The following is a 24,990-nucleotide window of genomic DNA, read 5'->3' on the forward strand; positions in this document are numbered from 1 at the left end:
TGCCGTTCCGACTTTATATTAGTCAGATAATCTCCGAAAGTATTGGGCCGAATGTTTTCAAATTTTGTATTTATATTAGGAATATCATGCAGATGGTAAAACGCTAACCAAAATTTGTCTAATCATCCCCACCAATAATGTGATTCAAAAATTGCACGTAGTACTTAAATGGGTTTTAAATTGTATGAAATAACATAAACTAAAATAAAAAACTAATTTCAGAAATTATCAACATGCTTATTTCTACCGATACAAAAACAGAAAAAAATTCACAAAAAACACCTAAAACTGTAAAATCACGTCATCTTTGAAAATAGAAATAAATAGTAAACTACGACTGGGACTGCAATAAACGTTCAAAGTGTTCTCCGTTTACAATTTGGCAGTGCTGCAATCGATCAACAAAATGTCTTAATCAATTATGTGTGATTTTACAATATTAAGAAGTTTTTTGTGATTTTTTTCAATTTTTTTGTATGAATGTATAAACATGTTGATAATTTCTGAAAGTAGTTTTTTCTTCTGTTTTAGAAAATGTCAAAAAAAGTCAAGGTGTTCCATTAAAAAAATAAAAAGTAGACGGCCCTGTCTGTCAAACCGAGAGCGATAAAAAAAGAAATAATGTTGTAATCAACTCGCCATGTTTAACTATATATCCAAAGCAAAATTTCAGAAAGAAAGCTTTTCAAATAACAAAGTTATTCGAATTGTCGTCGAATTGTTGACATAGGTCATTTGTTGAACAGTTTAAAGAATATTGTGGTTAAAACTTGTTCATGCACTTTTGCTGATGTTAACATAACTAATGAAACACGTTTTGGTTTCAAAAGCATTTTTATCTACAAATGTAAGATGTGTGGTTTGGTAGAAAAATTTAGCACAGAAAGTTGCGACACAGCATAGATAACAATAAGTAGAGACAGCTCGTGTCGGCGCCTTTGTTCTTTCTGACCCGAATTTTAAGCCGTCATGGGTGGTCGTTGCCTAAACTATTCCTAGATGTCGCCACCCAATTTAAAAAGTATCACTTCATTTACAATTTCAAAAATTGATTCGTGTACGCAATTTATTGCAAACTGTCTAGTTTGCTCAAATCGTATAATCGTGAATCGCAATAAGAAAAAAGAAAAGTCCATATTTAATTTATAAACACGATGATTTGTTACAATTTTTATTTTATTCATAACCACCGTTGTTGTTCGTTTGCGACGACTTTTTAAACAAAAAATGTGTTATGTTTACTATCTTTTCCAAGAATTCCAAACACGAGGGAGAGAATAAGGCGCACAACAGGAATCCGGTATGAAAATTTATCGGACAAAGATTTTACCTTTTATTGTGAAAATTACATTTTTATACTATTTGTACAATTCTACCGGAAAAGCAGTCTTAAACAAGCAAAACTGGCAAAAATATTGTAACAAAACTGCCAAATTTCAAATATTTTAGACGTCAGTTGGGCGCCCTCATTCGGTCATAATGCGAACGACCGCCCACGAAAACGGGTCACGAAAAACGGCGAGCCGTCTCTACTGATTGATATCTATGCTGTGGTTGCGATATAATTATTATAAAAAAAAGTAGAAAATTTAAAAGCAGATATTTTAAACGGTCCTGCTCACATTTTTGGCGATCACTCCAGTTGCGCCACACAATATTATTGTGTCCAAAATTTGGACAAACTGAAAATCCAAAGTCCAAGGGCAACTACATATAAGGCGTCGTCAAAAATGTTATTCTATTGTGGATACTGAATGTGATCTACAATACCGAATAATTGAAAGAGATGATACGTTTTGGCATGAAAAAATGGTATCTCACTTAGTACAGTTTTACTTATATGCAATGTTACCCGAAATCGTTGATTCCGGATGTGGTCGCTATCTACCGGTAAGAAGAAAATATATTAAAAAAAAGTTTCCTAAAATTGAATAAATTCAAAAGTGGTGTTTAAAGCCAAAGCCTTTCATGTCTTCAATTTCTTGAAACAAAAATCTCACTGTCGGGCGACTCTACCCACCGCACTAATACGCTTAACCGCCCGCTGTGGAGGGTGGGTCAAAACTTTTTAGGGTATTGGATGTATTATTGATTGCCTATTTTCTGAAATTCTTTGATTTCGTTTTTTTCATTTATCACACAACTTTTAGCAAATAACAACTGATTAAAGTTATACTCCAGTACTGTTTTTTTTTATCTATCGATGGGTCATAAAATTCCCTAGAAAAAAATATGTTATAACGCCCAAAAAGGTAATCAAAGTTTCGATTTTTTTTTCTAATAACCTGATGCATTAATTGTCATAATAAAATTATTCTGCCCTACATTTATACACTGGCTATTCTAAAAAAAATCAGGATCGCTTCAAATTCGATATTGTTCGAATGAGAAATCATTAAAGTTTGCATGTATTTGGTATAATGCTTGATACTGGAGACGTACAGCCTTAAGCTTGGTTCACGGCGAATAAAAAAAAATCTTCATAATTGAGATAAGGCGGGTGGGCGGCCTTACATTTTACCTTTTTGTTTTAATATGTGTCGACTTCTTTTCACAACATAAAATTTAAAATGGAAAACTGATATAAGGAAATATCGATTTTGCAATTAGGCTTCGCTCCATAATCGCAAAATCAATATTTCCTTGAAAAAATGTACCATTTTGACCATGTTATATTAATAAAAAAAAACAGAATATAAGAGAGCAGCGAAGACAGGCGGTTTCTTAACTGTGGAGCCCGCCACCTATTGAGCATTTACGTAACAACAAATAACATTGTAGCTTATGGAAGAAGATAAGTATATAGTATAACAAGGGTTGTATTAATTTCATGGTTTAAATATACATTCCGTGATAAGTGTGATGAATTCTCTGTATTAATGCCTTTATCATATTGTAACCATTCCCACTGCAGTGCTTTAATTTGTTATTCCTAATCCACTGTGTCACTCAATAATTTATTTCTCCTGTTCTTACGTAAGGAAACCTATAAGAGAGTAATATGATCTTCTACAATGTTCAAGGTGTCTTTGATAAAAATTTCCAGACAAACTAAATTGGAAGTTTTAAATGCAACCCGTGTTTCTCCTTATGGCCAAAATACACGTAGTCGGAATAACCTTAAACTGAAGTAGATAAACATTATTATTTGCGATATACTCCTATTACTCGTACTGATTTCTAAAACCAAATTATGACAACCACCAAAGCATTGACTTGACAGACGTAAATGTAGAAACGTTTAATAAGCATATTTTTTTAGTGAATCAAGAGCATAACCATTCTAAATTATTAATTCTTCTAACCTGAATGTATACTCGTACTAACTGAATGTAAAAATTATGTGTCATATATTTTCCACTAACTGGAAAAATTCAAACTGATAAAAAAATGCACAAATAGGTATGTGCCTACAATCCACCAATACCGGAATTTACTTATCAAGTAGGTATAGATTTGAATTATAGTGTAATCTTGTACCACTTTAACCTGAAATAAATCTTTGTTTTCGCGGATTTATATTAAATTAAATTTTGAATGAATCTGTCATTTGTTTCATTCCACGCATACCAACAAGCATTTGTTGCGTGTTGATAATGAAAACGGTTCGCTAAGTTTTGATATATGAATAGATTATCATTTAATTAGCATCTAAAACCGGTAAAAACTGATCTCACAACTCATTGCGTTTTTTTCATGTTTATTAACAAAAAATACTGTGGCTACCGGCAAAACTGCTTTCTTTAATTTTTTCATATACCGTAGGTCGATGTTTACATTGTACAATGCAGGATTTTTTATATCATATGCGGTTTAAATTATCCTCCCCATTGTTTCTCCTAATGCTCCATTAGATTTTCAATTAATATCGATTTTTTTGTACATTATGAAAGGCAGATTTAAATTTAACTTCGCCGCGAGATAGAAATAACATTTATAATAATAATTTTTCTACCGCCCACGTTTTTTGGTTTTCTAATAGAGCTATTAACGCACGCAAATGACGTCACAGCAGTTCGTTAATAGCGGAAAGGCGTTCTTTAATAGATCTGGTGTAATTTAGATCGGTAAGATTGGTAGCCATGACGAGAAATGTCAGGTGAATGTCAGTGGCACGTTTCCGGACGCATAACTTCTTCGCAAGACATTTTAACCAATTTTAAATTACGAAAACTCGAATTGATTCGAATTACAATTGTTGTTGTGAAAATTCGAACCTCAAATATTTCGTGGTTAGTGTCAGACCAACCCATCACCAACCACGACAAAAGTCCCCAGATTAAAAAAAATGCAAATTTCAATTAAATTTTGGGAAAAAACTTGTGCGGTAGAAAAAATAGTATAAATAACTCGTTCATAAGGCCATTGAGGCACTCATCCTTTATATAACTCGCGGCTTCGCCGCTCGTTCTATAAACTTGGATTCGTGCCTCAATATTTGCCTTATGAAACTCGTTCTTTAATATACTATTATAATACAATATAATAAAACATGTGGGTGTTCATATGTTGTCACTATTTTTATTTACACCTGCTCCTTTTTCTTATTGGAAGGCTTAATTTTTATGTCTCAGAAGTCATACACGTCTACAGTTATTATTATTTACCTACACTTATCACACGAGATTTATTACATTGCATAAAATATGTTGTCAGGTTATTACTTTTTTTGCAATTATATTTCTCTTCCTATATTATCATACCTGTTTATTTGCATGTAAGTGAGACAAGTTGTTGTTCATTTTTTGCTATACTATGCCCCAATGACTTTTTTGAGGTATGACGTTCTATGATAATAATTACTCTGTAATATATTACAGGAAAATGACGCACGTTTCAGCTCCTCCTTTGTTAAATATTCAATTTTTTGCAGCCTGTGGGCTTTTTTTTGTGAACGTTAGATTAATTGTTATTGCTCTGTTTTAAGAATCTGCAGTTTATTTTTATATACATATACCAAATGTCCCAACGATTAGGTGGCACTTTTATATTAAAAAAATTGCAACATCTCCATTTTTAAAGAAATTGCATTGGCAGAAAATTTTCAGTTATATTGTCTTGTCACACGAATAAAAAATTAATCAAAGTCTAGTGGTGTTTATACAGGGCGTAAATTTGGAAATGATTCATTTTCTTGCCTCTAACGAAGCTTTATTTGACACCAGATTTGTTGAGGTTTATCGTAAAACAACATTTTTTTGTAAAATATACAGAATATTCCATTATTCAAATGAAATAAATATGTTTCAACTTAACGGGCAATTTTTTCAGTAATACGAAAAATCCGAACACCTCGTTTCGTATCTCATCTAAATTAAAAGTGATGTGGTTGAGACAAGTGAATATGAGTTTCACCACTTCTCTGTTAGAGATAATATTACAAGGTTTATTGGAAGCAATTAACAAATCACCTTCATCTTTCTCATGATGTGCACAAAAGAAACCAAACATCGTACACCTAGAATGCATACAAAGAAACCATAGTTTGCAGCACTGCGGTGGGTGCACAATGTTGCAACTCTCAACCTGCGGAATTAATTTCACAACATTACGTTAACTAAGTATATTCTCACACTGTAAAAGAACAGAACTGCCACAAACAGCAAAACGATTTTGTTTTTTAGTATAATACTAGTAATTCAAACGTAATGCACTTTTTGTTTGTCTACTTATTCATTCAGATAATGATTTGACCTAAAACTCAGCTTATTTTAAAAGTCTAAACCGGAACATTACCAGTATTAATTTTTTTTTTTTCGAGAAGTTAATGTAGATCTAGTACAGTCTGAATAAATAGTAAGAACGAAAAACAAAATGCTTTTTTATTAATCAAGATGCACCAATTACCACAATTTACTGTTGAAGCCTCATTCCGTTTAAAGAAATTGCAAAATTATATTGCATTTTAAAACAAAACAGATGAAGTATTTTAGCAGAGACAACTTAAATTTGGTTTAACGACATTGTATTAAATGTAATCTTGTTTAACAGAAAAGAAACGATAAATTTACTGTTTCTGGATAAACGAATTTAGCGTTATTATAGTGCAATATAGCGTATTGTTCGTGAATATTCAGATTACTAAATTTTAGACTTTATTCAAACCCGCAGTGGAACTTGAAGTGTGGACTGGATGGATAAAATAAAGTTTATCAATTTACCAGCTTGCATATCCTTGTAATATAATTTACATTTCCAAACTAGTTTCGTGAAATTTATGCACATTCTCAGTGCATTTTATGTATGCTAAGCAAACCACGTGTTGAGGTTAGATCAAGATTTTCTTTTAGTACTATGCATGCACTTCACATTATTTGAAATGGTATATCGCTTATTGAAAAATATTCTCATTTTTAGTTCCCAAGCGTAAGCTAAATCGATATTGATTAGACAGATAATCTCCGAAACCCCTAAACCGATTGGTGTCAAATTTTATATGTGTATTTTACATGTACTTTAGAAACATCGTATAGACTGCAAAACGTCAACCAAAATTTATCTTATCATCTCCCCCAACAATGTGATGACGCCGCATCAAAATTTGCATAATAAATGTTATTTAAATTTCATAAAATAACAAACTTTTCTACTTGCGATTTATGAATCCGCTTTTATTTTTCACTCTAGACATCATATTTTTCGCTTACGCTCAGGAAGTATTGTAATCGATTCCGTCGGCCTACTCTCTACTTTTACGTTTTCTCGACCTTTTATGACCCCTAGAGTACGAAAAAATAGGTCTCCCGTTTCCGTCTGTCCGTCTGTCTGCTGTCACGGATTTTTATGACACAGATAATCTCCGAAAGTCCTGGGCCGATTGTTGTCAAATTTTGTGTTTGTATTAGGAATATCATCTAGATGGTAAAACGTTAACCAAAATTTTTCTGATCTTCCCCACCAATAATGTGATGACGTCACTTCAAAATTGTACTTAGTAAATGGGTTTAAAATAGTATGAAATAACATAATCCTACACATGTAGTTTACGACTCCGTATTGAGTTTTTACCAGAAACGTTCAGATTTTTGGAAAAAAAATCAAAATTCTTGCAGATGTTTTAAAGTTATGATAAACACGATAAATTTTTAATCAAAATATATTTACTCTTGTATTTGTTTTACTGTTTGTTTTTTTTTTGTTTTTAAAGAAGTAGGATTTGTGGCAGTATACTTCGAGAACGACGGAAGTCCTGTCTTCGACCAATTTTTTTCTTTTGGAAACGAGATCATTTAATTTCGTGTCGCACCTGTTCTGGTAGCACCAGCCAAATTAAATCACCCAGTATATAAATGTTTTAGAACAGGAAAACAAATGAAATGATAATTAAAAACATATTTTTGTTCTGCACACTTTCAACAATAAATCATTTGAGAGAATTTAATCTTCAACTTTTTACACAAACCTAACAAACAGGTATTTAAACAAATAAATGAAGTACCTGCTCCATATTTTAATATATTTAAATATTGTTGATACCATAACCCGGAGTCCAGTTTTGACCTTGCCCATACTAATTAAATTTTTAAAGAACGTCAGCAACTCGTTCACTGAAACGTGACCAACAAAAACACGAGTTTGCATCGAGAGCTCAATATAAAAGAATCCAAATTCCTGCTATTTTCCAGATCGTTACCATGAAACCTTTAATAGTGTTGCTTGCGATATGTTATTTCGCCGACTGTGTTCAACTACGTATGTGATGGATTGAAATACACCCAAAAATTATTTCTTTCTTTATTTAGCGCCAAATTTTACGAAATGTAACCGAAAAGACCCAGACTGGAAGGAGTGTGTGCTTAAAGCGGCAATTGATGGAGCACCACAATTAAAGCAGCCGTTCCCGGAACTGAATATACCAAACTTAGAACCATTTCTTATACCAGAACTGACCATCGCTGGATCCGGTGCAGTCCAGGTAACGCAGCATTTCAAAAATAGTCGGTTGTACGGGATAACTAACGTGGACATAAAAAAACTTGAGTAAGTAATACAGAAGCTCTAAAAAACAGAAAAAAAGATAATTTCAGCTTCGATTTTGACAAGAAAGTCATAGAACTTGAAGGCACTTTTCCCGAACTGAGAATACCGGGCGAATACAAGTTTGACGGGAGAATTCTTCTGTTGCCAATAGTGGGTGAAGGCACCGGAGAAACTACATTGAGTACGTTCGTCAAAAAATGTAAACAAATTTAACATCTTTGTTTTAGAAAATTTGCACGTGAAAACTACCCTCAACTTCGAAGAAATCAAAAAAAAGAGGAAAACTTTCATCAACGTTGTTTCCGGTAAACTGAAGATGGTTCCGGGTTTCATACATTTTAGGTTTGACAATCTTTTTAATGGTGATAAGAGACTGGGTGATAACGTTAACCAAGTCATGAATGACAACTGGGAGGCTATTTTTAAAGATATCGAGGAGAGTTATTCTGAACTAATAGTACAGGTGTTAACGAATTTAGTTAACCGTTTCTTTTCGAAAGTTTCGGTGGAGGAAGCTTTTGAGTAGATTTGAGTCACTGTAGTTTTTTGAAATAGATTTTGTTCAATATATGTAAGTGTTTTTAATGCCATGAAAAAGACCCTTGTTTATAAAATCCTTAATCCTAGAAATCAGTGTCGTGCAATAAGACAACAACTTAAATAAAACAAATCATATCATTATATTTCTAGAGACTTAAAAAACAACGTACACGTTTTTAAAAACAAAAAGACTTAAATTTTGGAGTGGCTAGTAATGAAATTAAATATACAGTTTTTTGCTTATGTAATCGACGAAACATTTATATTTAATACGTCCACGGAAAGATCCAAAATAAATAATTTTAATATTAATGATAATTTGGCAACACCTTCACTAGAAACATTAATTATTATTTACTACAATAAGAAAACCTTGAAATAGTTTTGTTTCGTATCTCAACAGAATTTATTATCGGAAAATTTTGTGATGCCATTAAAACAACGTCAAGTAATTGTTATTTTTCACTTACACAAGATTCACTGAAGTCCACAACAAAACAAAATCGTAATTTTTATTGCACGTTTATGTCCAGGCATAAACGTGTCATAAATACAATAGCAATACATTATTTATCCTCATTTTGTATATATTCTGTTAAAGTGTCAAATATAGATATTCCATCAATTTTTTCAACACCCTATATTTTATTACTGCATCTTATTCTATTTTTGTTCTTTCTTTTTTTTGCTGTATTTAAAGTTGATAGTTACTGCGATTTTTTACTTTTTTAAGAGTCACATAGACATTAGAAAAATGAGGACAAAAATAGAGTAAGATACAATAATAAAACAAATTTTAAAATATATTTTAAAAAAGTGAAATATCGATATTTGAAAATTGTACAGTTTTAGATTTTCTTATATAAACACTATGTATATTGAAATTTGATTTAGTTGATACCACAACAAAGAGCGTACCTTTATTTGTCCTTTTACAAAATATTGTTAAGTCTTTAAAAATAACTTTGTTGCGATTTTTTTAACCCTACCATTGCCAAAAAATTTCAAGGAAGTTGGAATAACGTGGCAACATCGCATCCAAATTTCAAAACAAAACTGCGGTTGTAAATCCTAAGAAAAGATCAGTTAAAATATGTAAAACTATATGTTTCATTAAAAAACTAAATTGTGTGTTACGCCTGAAACACAAACACTGTGTATTGTTAAAAATAATTCTGCAGTGTAGTTCTCAAAAAACCGTACAATTTTGGTCTTTGGCCTTTTTTCTATCTCTAATAAATTCATGATGTTATTAAATTTGGATTTTTTTTTAAATGTGTGTACTCAAGGGAAAAAATTAAGGTGGATTCATAAACTACAAGTACAGGAGTATATTATTTTGTACAATTTTAACAGCACTTATTACAAAAAATGTAAAATTACGTTATCAAGGTGTCAGTAGGAATGATTACACAAATTTTGATTAGAGCTTTACCTTCTATGACACTAACATGTACATATAAAATCGGTCCGGTAGTTTCAGAGATTATTTCAAAAAAATAACGATTTCCCATATTCGCAATAACGTTAAAACATGTACAAAATTTCAGAGCAATAGATTTTGTTGATTCTTAGGTATAAATTTCACGCTTTTGTTGTACCATTTTGATTTTTTTTCCAGAACTAATTTTAATGTTTTGCCTACAAGTTTTTATATAATTATGTACTTAATTTTGTTATTGAGAAAGAAATAAATAACACATGAAGCTAAAATATACTCTAGAACAGAAAAAAATATATAGAAATATTTAAATTTTATTTGAAATAAACATTTCGATAAAGAATCCCTTACTTTTTGAAATAAAGAAAATAAAAATATACAAAGCTTAATTAATTTCTCCCTTTATAACTAGAAGTTTGTAACAAAAACGAAGGCAAACCGTTAAGTAATGCCTACATTATATTATAACAACTAATTTTCACATATTGCATTTTTAAGCCAAAATCTTTAAAAATGGCTCTCCAACGAATAAATAAAGTTGCAAAGGAAACATGATATCAGTTTCCATTAGAGAATGATTTAAATATTTAATATTATAAAAAATGTGTGTACATATATGAAAGCTCTTTGAATATCGGGAAAGCATAAACAATGCTCCATTATATTTCAAACCAGAAACATCAAAATCGAAACAAAGTAAATAGGACTTTTATTAAATCTTTTAAAGGTACAAATCGAGAGTACAAAAATATTCACTAATAAATTCCCTTCGTACAGATTACTTCTACGTGCGCACAACTCGGCCATCCTACAGAATTTTTTGACACAGGTAACACCAAGATTTAAGTACCTAACTAAGCACACATGAAAGTTTTTAAGAACGTTTCGCAATTATTTTGCGAAACATTGAAATTTTCACTCAATGAATAACATCCATTATGATACCATACTAAACATTTATAATTCAATATTTTATCTACAAGAGTCTTATATACTTAGTTTGTGCTAAAATAGAAAGGCACCATCATAGGTTATAGTTCGTTACAGTCAATAAGGTTAATCAACGAGATGAATGCCGAGTTGAATAGTAAGGTGAGTAACAAAACACTGGTTTGAAACGTATCGTACAAACCATCTTTTACAATTTTCACATGTAGCTAAAAATTCAAACAAAATTGATTGCTGATATATATTTTTTGTATAAAGCTCAATTGATTGTGTGGACTAACAAATGTCTCTGACTTTCAGTTGTGTTGCTAAGGGAATGTATAGATAAACAAACCGAAAGAACATTATTCATAATTATTCCCATCGGATGCGGAAGCGGCAGCAGAAGCTACAATTTCAACTTTGTTAAAGTGAACCGATATTTATATGAATTTTATTGCCGCGCACTTTATTTAACTTTTTTGGTAGTTTATGGCATCCCTAATCTCCACTCACTAGGGAACTGTCAACCAAAACAGGCTGTATGTTGCTTTCCAAGGGCAGAATTTAATGTGCGTTCGCACAGCCGATTTCCGCATCACAAAGTTTTCAACACCACCTTATTCAATTTTTTACAACGAAAAACCTTTTTGAGATTCGTTTGCAGACAAGTATGTGTCTAAATGTAAATGGAGGGAGAATGCTTCATTAACTGAAAATACATATGTAATTATAACAAGTACTTACTATGAGATTAACATATACTCTGTGCCAAAGGTGACTAAAAATATCTTCACAGCGTGTTTTGGGTGTATGTAACTACAAAGTTTTGTTCCTTTATTAGCATATTAGGTTTGTTTTGACTTTTGGTTAGGTCATTTATACGTAAATTTGAATCTCCTTTACATTTAAATAATGTCTGACTTATTCTGTGTGTTTTTTGTACTGAATTTTACATCACGGTTAAAGTCCCTTGACAATATTATTATTTATACAGGGTGGTTTCGAAATGCGTGCAATAAAAAAAATGGGAATAGCTCACAATAAGATTTATTGCACTGTGTAAAATTCACGTTCCTAAGCCGTAGCAATGTGTAGAAAAACATATTTTAAATTATATATCAATTGTTATGGCAGTTAGTGTTCTTGATCTACCATAACCACTACAATGAACGGCACAGAACGATTAGTCTTAAGAACCAAAAAAATCGCACACTGATAAGCAACGTGCAAAAAAAACGATAAAGGCCAGTCATGGATCAGTTGATTGTCGTCGTATGTTCAGTTAACGTCTTTGTCAATGGTGAATTTTTCCAATTCAAAACGTGTCGACATGGTAACGCTTTATGGTAAGTAGAAACGGCCCACTAGCTTGGCCTCCGCGTTCGCCCGATCTCAATCCGTGTGATTTTTGTGTTTGGAGTTGGATGAAACAGTTACTTAGTTTATGGAAATAGTGTCCAAAAACTATCGAGGATCTTCAACAACGAGTGGAAGTGACAGCCGCTACAGTTCGTGGAACTCCCGGTGATTTTTTACGTGTCCTTGCAAACATGTTGCGACGTGCTGAAGCCTGTATTGCTAATCGAGGACAACATTTTCAACATTTATTGTAAAAAGGTAATAGCATTCTAAGTTGCTCTTATTTTTGTTCTAATAAACAAAGTAAAATCTTTGTGACAAGGACCAAACATCCGTCAGAATAAAAAGTCGATCGCCATGAAGCATTACCAAAACTTATAACTACTCTCTACTACTTATAACTGAAAACCTACTGTTACAAGGTGGATATATACAGGGTGTTATTGAAAGGTACGTACAAAAAAATTGACAGTTCTTCGCTAAGTCTAAGAAGTTGGAAAAACTTATTTTGTGTTATCAAAATTATAAGGGGAAAATTAACCCTTATCCAACCTTTTTAGACGCTACTGAAAAATAAATAGGTAAAATTAGTATATTTTAGTAAACCCTAGCAACTACAACAATAATAAAAAAATAAGAGACCCTTTTGCTTTGTCTAAAGAATTGAAAATCCTAGCAACTGTATCAATAGTAAAAAAATAAGAAGCTCTTTTACTTTGTATAAAGAATTGAAAAACAGGTTTTTTTTAATATTTTAAAAGCAATACAGAGTAAGTAAAAAGTCGAAAAATATGAAAACTGGTAAAAACCGATTGAAAAATACATACAATACAATACGACAACAGCATAAAATTAAAATTAACGAATTAAAGCAATTGCTCAAAATGACGGCCTTCATTGGCAAGACATCCCTCAGCACGGCGAATTAATGACGGCTGTAATCGGGCTATCATGTCAGGATTTCTCCTAATCTCCGCTGCAGCATTTTGGATCCGATTTATTAGTTCTTGCACTGTATTTACGGGAGTTTTATATACCAATTGTTTTAAATGTCCCCACAAGAAAAAATCGCATGGATTAAGGTCCGGAGAGCGAGGTGGCCATAACACTGGTCCATTCCTTCCTATCCAGTGTCTTGGAAAATGTTGGTCAAACCATCTCCGCACTTCTCGTCATCTAAAAGATTTGGCAAATGTTCATTGAGAAATTGCAAATATGCTACTGCTGTTAAGCGAGGGGGTAAAATGTAAGGGCCTACCAAATTATTGCCAACTATTCCGGCCCATACATTTACACTAAACCGTTCCTGAGAATGTCTTTCCTGGATAGCGTGGGGATTTTCATCTGACCATATGTGCGTGTTTCGCGCGTTAAATATACCGTCTCTTGTAAATGTTGCTTCGTCTGTGGAAAAAATCGTCGCTACAAAACGTAGGTCTGCTCTATTTTTCTCAAGCAACCATTCACAAAATCTCATTCGGCGCGGTAGATCTTCTGGTTTCAAAGTATGAACTCGCTGCACGTGATAAGGATAAAGTCCTTGGTCATGTAATGTTCGCCATACAACAAACTGCGAAATTCCTACACGGTAAGATAGTCTTCTTATGCTGATGGCTGGTTCTTCTTCAACGATCTCCAAAATTTCTGTCTCCGCATCTAGAACACGCTCTGTTCGTTCGAGACCCCAATCCGCAGTTTTTGGAGTAAACGTGCCGTTTTCCCGCAGACGTTGGTCAATCGCAGTAAATGTACGATGATCGGGTAATCTTCGTTGAGGAAATGCCTCACCATAAAGACGCTGCGCCTCATGGGAGTTTCCAAATGCTCTACCATACATTAAATGCATATCAGCCATTTCAGCATTTGTATAACGTGCCATTTTTTTATTTGACAGACGTCAATTTTAATTTGTCAACATTTCATTGTTGTTAAATAATAAACAAAAACTTTTGTCAAGACTAAATGTTACTAGAGAAACGAAATATGACCTTTTTATCAGAGGCGTACAACGAATTTGGACATAAATTTTAATAATTTTTAACTCTAAAAGGAGAACACTTTTACCTGAACTTTTTTTTAATTTTAGCACCCATACTTCGAGACCAATTCCTGATTTTATGTTGTACGTACCTTTCAATAACACGCTGTATTTCGACATTACTATGTTACGCAATAAACTGATGACATAGTCAAAATCATTGCATATATTTCGAAATCACCCTGTATTTGTATTTTGACCCAACAAACTTTATATTTTGTGTACTTAATCTAGTCGATACACACTACCACAATGACAATAAACCTTTAATTGTGTCTTGTGGAATATGTACTTCACCACTTTACATTTGTGTATATTAAATTAAACTCGTCGTTTATTACTTAGATAAAAACAACACAACTCAATGTTTAAAAATAAGCGACAAGAAACATACATAAATATTTACATTTTTCACTTAATCTAACACATTTAGGGAGATTCATATCTTCAGAATTGTAGTTTGAAAACAACAATATCTAAATATACACAAAAGTCGAGTTAAAGTAGAGTCCGCCAAATAGTGAATAATAAATTTCTGTTTAGTGGAAGCCACCAACACTTTGAAGGTTTGCAGAGCGCTCATGAAGTCCGTGAAGAGGACGAAGTGGGATTTTTGCAAATTGGTGATATGGTTAAGGGCTTCCAATACAGCGTATAATTCCCCAGTCAACACGCTGCTGTAAGTCGTAGTGTAAATTGTTGAACTTAGGTTAGAATCTTCACTGCAGCACTGACTTCTTGTTATGGACGCGTTCGTGGAGAAAAGTGTGTGATCAGGAAAATGCGAAGTTAAAGCTCGGTACTCTACCGGAATTTATTTTCAGTTGGCGAAATCTCAGGTGAAATTTGAATCTTGAAAGGACATTTCAAATTTTTCGTTGAATAATTCGACAAGTTCTTGTTCTTCTCTGGTTAGCGTGTGGTGGTGTAATAGTGCTTGTGATATATGATATTAATCGATTCCTTTGAAACTTTTTATTGGAATTTTAATTCCTTTCTTTTCGTATTATAGAACTATAGAACACACGCCGGAATAGTATGTCGAGTTCGAGCTATGAGCTAACGTTTTTCCGTACCGACACCGACACCAGTCTGAACTGAGCCTGAACATAGGCCTGTGTCGCCGCGCTATAGAAAGAGAGAGATAAACTGGTGTGAATGTGTAGGAAAGCGAAGCAAAAATGTTGGCTGCTCGGGTGCGGAATCGAATCGCACATATCCCGTTTGCCGGGTAGATGCCTTGACCACTAGCCTAGAGAGCTGCTGATCTTTACTTCGCTTACCCAGCTGTTATTGTGCCGCCACAAATGTAATCATGACGCGCTGGATCGCCGGGACTCAATAGAGGGTGATAATCACTGAATTTCATCGTCACTTATTCCATAAATACAATTAACGAAAACGTAATTAGTAAAGCACGAAAGTAAATGAGAACGGGAATTAACAGCAGAGTGCAACGAAGCGACGTTATTCTATTCTCAAATAAACGAAGTGCAGCCCGTAACTGCAATGAATTCCCATCCCGTACAAGCCGTACCGAGTTTGAGCTTGCCTAATTTTCATGATACCATTATTGTGACAATGGATAGTAGTGAAAGTGAGCCACCAGAAACTGAGAAAAGTCACGACAAATTTAAATAAGCAATGTTGATTTTTTTGTAGAATCTGCAAATACTTTGATTAGAGAATTTGATAATAAGCTTTTTTATATAGAAATTAACAAATAGTATCCTTTTTATAAGTACCTAAAAATAAAATATTTAATAAACTATTTAATAAAATGTGTTCGTTTGACTATTCCAACGACTAAATTAGGTACAATTGATGTCGTCTTCACTCATTTAAGAACTGATATTTATATCACTCATTTTAGTCACCATATGCCACTAATAAATGTATTGAATGATAGGATAAAAATACCGAAGGTATGATTGAACAGTAATTTGTATTTTAAATCGAATAAGTTATAAATACTGCTCTAGCATTTGTAAATATTTGCTTGTTACTTTAGTTGGTAAATTACACATTGTACTTCAATATATTTTATACAATATCATTACAATAATTAATCATGGTATTTCTATATGATAAATAAATAAAGATACCCTATTACAAAAGCTTTCCTTATATAGCAAAAGACTTAAAAGATACAAACAATCATATCTCAGAAAAAATCATAACACTAAATTTTTAAAGAACGAAAAACTATTCTATCAACATTTAACTAATTCAAGCAAAACTCAATTATCCGGTGAACTTCTAAGTTCACAGGATGTAACAACATTTTGGTCAAAACTTTGGTCTCAAGAATTTGAATTTAACCAATCTGCCAAATGGATTCCTCATATATCCCATAAACTATCCACAGTTACACCAATGAATGATCATCAGATAACACTTGCCGAATTAATAAATACCATCAATAATACACACAACTGGAAATCACCAGGACCAGACAAAATCCATAATTTTTGGATAAAAAAATTAAATTGTGTACATATTCATTTACTACATCACTTAAATCAGTTCCTTCTTGATCCATCCTCCTTTCCAACATTCTTATGTCATGATGTAACATACCTAAAACCTAAAGATAACGACACAAAAAATCCATCAAAATACAGACCTATCACATGTTTACCGACAATCTATAAAATATTAACCTAATGCATTACACAAAAAATCTATCAACGCTGTTTTAACTCTGACATCATTAATGAAGAACAGAAAGGATATGTTAAAAGATCCTTTGGTTGCAAAGAGCAATTAATCATAGATTCCATCATCTGTGAACAAGCTAGAAAAGAAAACCTAAACATATATATATACTAGGGTGTCCCTTATTTTTCGAAGTTTTTATTTTCTAATGCATAGGTCTTAGTTTTGTTCATTTGCTCTTAAAATACTCAGAAATAAATTTTTACCTTATTTGCAGTACGATAACCCGTGCCGACTTGCAGCGAATCGTGTTCATACAAGAAGTTAAGTTGACTGTTAGTGAAAGTGCAAATCTCGTGATTCGAAAGTGTATTATATTTTGGGAAAAAGCTAGAATCCATACCAGAGCTGTACCTAACTGTGTAAAAAAAACTCGTGGATCTTCACCATGCTTGGAGGGAATTGCAAAAAAATTCCGAATAAATACACGAAGTTTACGAGCGCCTTGAAGAGGAGTTTCAAAACAATTTAGTGAATTTATGATGAAAATAGAAGAAGATAAATTATTTTTACAAAAACAAAGACAACCAGGTCGTCCAGGGTGCTTGGCGGGTGTAGACAAAAATAGACTTTGATGGTGAATGGTGACGTAGGAAGATAAAATTTTGTATTTAAGTAGGTCTAGGTAGTTTAAAAGGAAATAGAGGGTATGCAATTCGATATCACAAAAAAAAATTTTTTTTACCGATATAAGGGATACCCTAATATATACTGCTTTTATTGACTATAAGAAAGCTTACGATTCTGTCCCTCATTCCTGGCTATGCAAAATTCTGGAATTATACAAAATTGATACTAAAATCTGCACTTTTCTCAAATGTTCCATGGAATTTTGGAAGACCACCCTCCAAATAACCTTAAATCAACAAACAATTCAGTCAGATCCAATAATGATCCGAAGAGGAATTTTTCAATGCGATTCTCTTAGCCCGTTATGGTTCTGCTTAGCAATAAATCCCCTCTCCGATATCCTGAACAGCTGCAACTATGGGTTCAATATAAGAATTAACAAACAAAGAGAAAGCAGAATAAGTCACTTGCTGTATATGGATGACATAAAAATATATGCAAGTACACAAAATCAATTAGCAAACCTATTAAATCTGACTGAACACTTTTCCGGTGATATTGGTATGTGTTTTGGTATTGAGAAATGTAAGACCCAAGCAATCAGAAAAGGCGTCCAACACCAAATACCACATATAACCCAGAATAACGAAATAATCGAAGCCCAAGAACGAAATGATACATACAAATATCTGGGTTTCTGTCAATCCTCCCACATCAATCATACCAAAACGAAAACACAGTTAAAAGATCAATACCTAGCGAGATTAAAATTAATATTGAAGACACAGTTAAATGGAAAAAATTTAATGAAAAAAGTAAATACATTCTGCGTTCCACTGCTACCATATTCTTTTGGAGTCATTAAATTGTCCAAAACTGGTCTTGAAAATTTAAACATCGCAACAAGGAAAATCTTCACACAGTATAGAAGGCATCATCCAAAATCGTCCATTGAAAGATTCTCATTATCAAGACAGAATGGAGGAAGGGGTTTCCAGAAGCTAGAAAACTTATATCAGAGACAAATCTCAGATCTGAAGAAGTATTTCTTGAAACGAGCAGAAAGAAATGAAATGTATCGCACCATCACAAGGGCAGATTTGAACCACACACCCTTAAATCTGTCCAACACCGAAGAAATCCACACCCCCCCACACAATAGACAAAATAATAAGTGGGATAAAACAAAAGCAACTACATGGAAAATTCTACAAAGACTTAGAAGAAACTCATGTCAGCAAGAAGATGTCATTGATTTGGTTAAAAAAATCAAGTTTGTATGCCGAAACAGAAGGATTTGTGTTTGCTATTCAAGACCAAGTAATCAATACCAAGAATTACAGAAAATACATCATCAAAGATCCGAATATAAGAAACGACTGCTGTCGCCTCTGCAAAGCAAAACCTGAAACGATCCAGCACATAATCTCCTCCTGTAGCATCCTGGCACAAACTAACTACAAAGCTAGACACGACAACGCAGCCAAAATCATTCACAAAGAATTAGCAACACTTATGAACTTAATCGAAGATACGACACCCTATTACACTTACATTCCATCTCCGTTCCTTGAAAATAACAAATACAAATTATACTGGGATCGCACAATACTTACAGACTTAAACATTACAGCTAACAGACCAGACATCATACTTATCAAAAAACACACGAACGAAGCCATTCTCATTGACATTGCTATTCCTAACACAAACAACATTATTCAAACATACCACACCAAGATTTCAAAATATCTACAATTATCAATAGAAATGAAATCCATGTTGAATCTTAAAAAAATTTCAATTCTACCCTTAGTTATCTCTAATGTAGGTGTAGTCCCAAATAGCTTAGTTGAGAATTTAAAGTCTTTGCATTTGAATGATTCAATAATTGTCAAAATTCAAAAAGCTGTTTTGTTAGGAACATGTCATATTGTTCGTAAGTTTCTCGAACAGTCTGATCATGTCAGTCAGATTAGATTAGCACCAGTAGGTCAGAGTAATGTAGGTCACTTTCCAAATAAATGATCGGCAATTACGCTAGACTTTTGGGGATGGGGTGAGTTTAGAGAATAATAGCAGACTAATTTGTATGCTTTAATTCTAGAATCTCGAAAGTTGTTTTGTTAATCTAATCAATGCATATCATTACTTGGTCTTAATACCCGTAATGATAGAAGTCTTGCCTGAATGCCGGTCATTTCCGGGTCAGTGGTGGGTCTTAATAAAAAAAAGTATATTTTATAATAAACAACAATTGGCAATAATATTTACTTCATTTAACCCAATCATCATCATTAATCATCATTTTGTCAAAAAATACAAATGCAACATATTTTTGGTTTTTATTATTTTTTAAGAGAAAATTAATGACTTCGCCGCGTATACGTGTTTAATTTATATACATTGAAAACGCTAAAACTCCATCCGTGCGTCCCTGGGTCGACGCACTCTTTTTTTGTTTCATAGAGTTTTTAGCGGCGTGTTAGAAACGAAGATGTTTTACTTTGCTTAATACAAAATCGTGCTATATTACTTTCGTTTATCGCCTCTTAAATTTGGAGTTCCATCAAGGTACCCACTGGTTGTAACCTTTCCCATTTATTTATAGGCTGCGTTAAGTAAAATATGATTTAATTGCGGAATGGTCATGTTAACATCACTACTTAATTGAAAAAAAAATCCAATGCTTTCGTTGTTTCATTCAGTTTCATTTCAAATATTGTGCTCGGCAAAGATCTTTGTACTCGTTTAGCACAAGGGCCAATTTTATTGCAGTACTAGGTGTTATGTTTTGATAGTGGTCACAGGCAAAAATTCAGCTTTCGTTCGATTCTACTAGACATTAGAAGTGTAATGGTTTACAACAAGGCATGACAAAGTTAACTGGCTTTACTACAAGGACTTTGTGCCGATAGCCACTGCCACCTAATTTGCATATTTACCTCGTCTTTTTTGGTAGAGGCTTCAAAATACACCTAATCTCTCAATACTGGATCGCCTCCTTATAAGGAGGCGATCCAGTATATCACTATAGTGAAGTCTTACAAAAAATAACCTCATCCGAAGAAAGAGAATGTTTAGTTGGTTACATTAACAAAAAATGGGTTATTCAATTTGCTGTAATCAACAATAAGTAAAAAATGGACAATAATTTAAGACAAAAATAATTAAAAATAAATTCTTAAAGACATTCCTTATAACATTAGCTATTGCTGACGGTAAAATACGTTTTTTATTATGGCCCTATGAGTATAAGAAACAGCGGCGGCTGATGCCAGGGGGCACAAGGACACGTGCTCCCCCGAAATTACAACTTCTACAAATACATTGGATATAGCAAACTAGTAATTTTCAATAATTAAAAAATTATTCGGAAATTTGTGTTATAATTATCAAAACTAAGTTTTTTATCTCGCTCCTCTTGTATAAAACGTATCAAAACTTACATCTAAAGATGCTGTGTCTTGGATATATGATATGTTATTGCTAATGAAGTGCTGATAAAAGCGGAGACGGAGGCCAAATCATGGCTCATTGAGACGTTTTGTTTACACCGTTGCCATGGAAACCGTGCGTCTAGTAATGGTATTGCGCTGGAATCCTGTTCCGACAGGGACCACCAGCAGTAACTCAATTACGGGTTTTAATTTTCATTCTGCGCAAGTGAAATTGTTTGATTTTAAATAAGAGCCACCCCCGATTTATTAGTAAAAAAGTATTCTTGGTAAAACGAAAGACTTTCATAGATATTTTAATAGACTTAACATGTATGATAAATATTCATAGATGTGCGGTTGTGAAAAAAATAATAAATTGTTTTGTTTTGTGCGTCTCCTCAAAAATGAGTTAAGACCATCGCTCTGGATTAATACTGGCGTAGATCTTCTACGACACGAAGGTATGTGGACAAAGACATTTTTACTTTTATTGAATGTATTTTTGTATTTATTTCCGTCACACAATTTCGTCTATTAATTCGTAATAACAACCTGTTTTATATGTCATATATAAATACCAGTACAAGAAGAGTTTGCAATAAGCGGGTAACAGAAAATCGGGAGACGGTGGCAACAGTTCTCAATGAAGTGAACGAAAATCCAAATATTAGTATAAGATCTTTGGCGAGACAATTATAAATTCAAGTTTCAGTTACTCCCATTCAGCGTATTTTAAAAAAGAATAAATATTATCCGTACAAAATTTCTTTGCACCAAGAACTCTCGAAAGCGGATAAGGAAAGCCGACGAAATTTTTGTAGAAATATGTTAAGAATATTCGACGCTCATCCAAATTATCCTTTCTCAATATTATTTTCAGATGAGTCTTCTTTTAGAAGTAGTAGCGTAGTGAAACGTCATAACATGCACTACTGTTCAGTTGCAAATCCTCACTGAGTTAAATATGTTAGGCATTTTCCCTATAATGGAATCTTAACTTTTAGCTGATTTTACTAAATGTCCATTAAAACATTCAAGAACAACCAAATAAAAATCTATTCAGTAGTAAACCATTAGTAACAAGGTAGGTAATCATAGTATTTCCAATGTAAGCTGCAACTTTTGTATAACACACCACCCAGACATCGGCCCCGCAGTTCGACAATTCACCTGATCTCTAGTGACTGTCCGAAACACCCACCCGCAAGAAGAATTTAGACCTTGAGTTCGCGGAACTCCAGAACGCTCTCGAAGCGGTGACCGCGAACTATCCAGAAAGGAACGTAACAGCAAATGAGAGAATTTGAGTCTAGTCGAACCCACTCCACTCGAGTCGGAATTATTCTGTACATAATCTCTGTATGTCGTGAAGTTTTGTATTACTGTGAAATAAATTGTTGAGTTTTACCCACGCCACCAATGTAAGAATAATAAGTTCTGTGCTTTAAGTCATGAATTCTCGACGTTATTTTTGGATGAAGGCAGTAAAATATTTATTTTATCATTGTATTGTCACACGAATCGTTGTAGGTCTTTTCTTAATTCAAAATTATAAAAAATTTCGATTGATTTTCTTTTGCAAAGCAGCAAAAGTTGACGAATTTTTGTCTTTGGTCACAACAACTTTTGAGACAGTTACACCTATAATATTTTGAAAACAAACATATACAAGTAAATGTAAGTTACATAAAAATTCTAGTTTATTAGCAATGAAATTACTTTTTTCGTTTTGAACGTAATTGTGTGACATTAATGCCTTTAAAAATTTACTTTCTTTATTAAAAAACTAAAAATTCCATTATTGTAGTACCTAAAAAGTAGGCAAACTAGCATGCGTAAAGATACATGTCAAATGTGATAGTAAAAAAACACATCTTGACCGACGTCATAGCAGCCAACAAAACAGAAAAAAAAACATGGGCTATTAATATCTGAAAAGGTGGTGAAAATAATATTTCACCTTTAAAACACTACTAAAACCAAAAATAATTATATAACCCATCACAAATAACTACAACAACTGCTACGAAACACGCTACCGTCCTCTACTCTGTACACAAAATTTGATAATATTTCCCCATATAAAACATCTTCAAACAATCAATAAACCACCCCTAAATAAAACCGACTCATATCGCAAATCTCAACAACGCAACGTCGCGTCCCCAGAATTTACGAGCACGAGCTAAAAATACCAATATATCAAAAAGGACAGTGTATGGTCAGACTTACCGATAGTCGTTATCACTATTATCGAATAAAAAAGGGCGCCAGTACTCGTCCATTGAACTATGTTCTCGTCCTCGTCTCCGTCCCAGCCGTCTTTTGTCATTGCCTTAAGTATGGCACCCTCGAATTCTTTCAGGTAGGTTTCGGCGCCCGCTTTGAATTTATCTTCCCGTAGGACGTCTAATCTATTCGTTAGATTCCATAAGTGGTCCGTCATGTTAAAGCGCAGTTTGCTGATGTTGCGCTTTATCTGGAAAATTATCAGAGAGAGGGAAAGTTGGAAATGCACTGAAGTGGTTTGATTTTGTGTGTTGTTTTTGGTTTGATCTTTTGGGGGCTTTCAAAGAGTCAGTAATCAATTGCGGGTTGTTCTTTTGCTTTTGGGCGGTTTTAGGAAACGCGAGGAAGCTGCTGAGTTGATTAAGTGGGGAGTTAGTTTGGTGGTAAGAAAATTGCGATTGATTACATATTGTGTAGAGAGATGATGGTTCAGAGCAGAATTTCGAAGCGCTTGGGGACATCGGGTGTAAAGTATGGACGAACAAACATTAATACGGGGTGTTTCACGAATAGCGTCGGTTTCAGTAATCGGGCTGGTGCAACTCGAAGTGCATTCTCGCAGGATATTTCGCAAATTATACATTTGAAAATATTTTTTTACAATTAAAGTTATCCATTTTTAAGAACCATCAAATAGATTAGTGAGCTTGCAAATAATTACAATGATCTAAAACGACTGAAAAACGGAAATGACATTGATATATTTAGAGAACGCAGAAAAAATGCAGCAGCGGCAACTAATTTATACAGAACCAAATACCCCAACACAAGGGCTCCAAGCAGAAAAATGTTTCGTTGATTAGAAGCAAAATTACAAGAAAGTTCGATATCAAGGATTTTGTGTAGCACATTACAACGGTACAAGAATTAAAAAGGACTAGTTACCTTATAAGACTTGAATTGTGTGCTTTTTTTGTGAGTGTCTGAGAGTTAATTAAAAAATTTTAAACTTTGTTTTATTCAGTGACGAGGCTAAATTTAGTAATTCATAATTGTGGGGTTAATAAGCACGACTTTCATTATTATAAATACTTATGAAAAATAAAATTTTCGACGAAAGTTTGTGTGGCATTATTAGAGATAGAATTATTAAGTCAAACTTTTTTCATGAATTCGTTATTTATAATATCTTGTCACAATTATCGGGGGAGCTGAAAATGAACACAACATTTCAGATGTGATTTCAACAAGATGAAGCTCCATCCCATTTTGATGACATTTGGTGCAACTATTTTAAGATGGCTCCGCAAGTGTCTTGTTGTCTCTGACCACAATCCTCCAAAAATGAAGGAAATATTGATGGCACAAATATGGTAGAAAAATTTACATATTTGGATGGGCAGATTCGATCATCCCTAGCGGTTGTTTAATCTCGTTGATTCATTCGCTTCGTTCTTAGTCATTGATGGATACTTTGATGAATCATTCGGTCTTTGGGTCAACATTTTAGTTTCTTTTCCTTGGATCCGATCATATTATATTTAAGCCATGTGGGGACCAAACATCCAAAAGAATCAAAAGTCGATCACCATGAAGCATTACCAAAAATCGGTCCTTCTCAGGACCACCATTTGTTTCTACAACTAATAATCTTTGGCTTTGATCTTTAACAATGAATGAATACATGAATGACCGAATGATAACCAGCAAAAATTCGGTTGCATCGAGGTTGGTGGATGGGGGTT

The 24,990-nt window shown here is 33.3% G+C and overlaps 2 protein-coding genes across 2 annotated transcripts in view; one reads left to right on the forward strand and one right to left on the reverse strand.

Moving 5' to 3' along the window:
• LOC135142073 (uncharacterized) overlaps positions 1-24,990 on the reverse strand; it is a 70,800-nt gene that overhangs the window by 40,253 nt on the left and 5,557 nt on the right. The window contains exon 2 of the mRNA XM_064073732.1: positions 23,249-23,495. Coding sequence (XP_063929802.1) covers positions 23,249-23,495 — 247 coding nt within the window. The remainder of the gene's footprint in view (positions 1-23,248; positions 23,496-24,990) is intronic.
• LOC135142223 (protein takeout-like) lies at positions 7,581-8,550 on the forward strand. The gene is made up of 4 exons (XM_064073898.1): positions 7,581-7,692; positions 7,743-7,980; positions 8,028-8,161; positions 8,208-8,550. Exons 1-4 carry the CDS (start codon positions 7,635-7,637, stop codon positions 8,504-8,506), a joined length of 729 nt encoding a protein of 242 aa, XP_063929968.1. The 5' UTR covers positions 7,581-7,634; the 3' UTR covers positions 8,507-8,550.

Source organism: Zophobas morio, unplaced genomic scaffold (assembly GCF_036711695.1).
Source record: "Zophobas morio isolate AGI-343-1 ecotype UQ-CSIRO unplaced genomic scaffold, CSIRO_AGI_Zmor_V1 ptg000046l, whole genome shotgun sequence".
Classification (NCBI taxonomy): domain Eukaryota; kingdom Metazoa; phylum Arthropoda; class Insecta; order Coleoptera; family Tenebrionidae; genus Zophobas; species Zophobas morio.

Coding starts and splice junctions, on each gene's coding strand:
- LOC135142223 (XM_064073898.1), top strand. CDS start 7,635: ATGAAACCTTTAATAGTGTTGCTTGCGATATGTTATTTCGCCGACTGT. Junction 7,693..7,742: donor CGCCGACTGTGTTCAACTAC/GTATGTGATGGA, acceptor TTCTTTATTTAG/CGCCAAATTTTACGAAATGT. Junction 7,981..8,027: donor GTGGACATAAAAAAACTTGA/GTAAGTAATACA, acceptor AGATAATTTCAG/CTTCGATTTTGACAAGAAAG.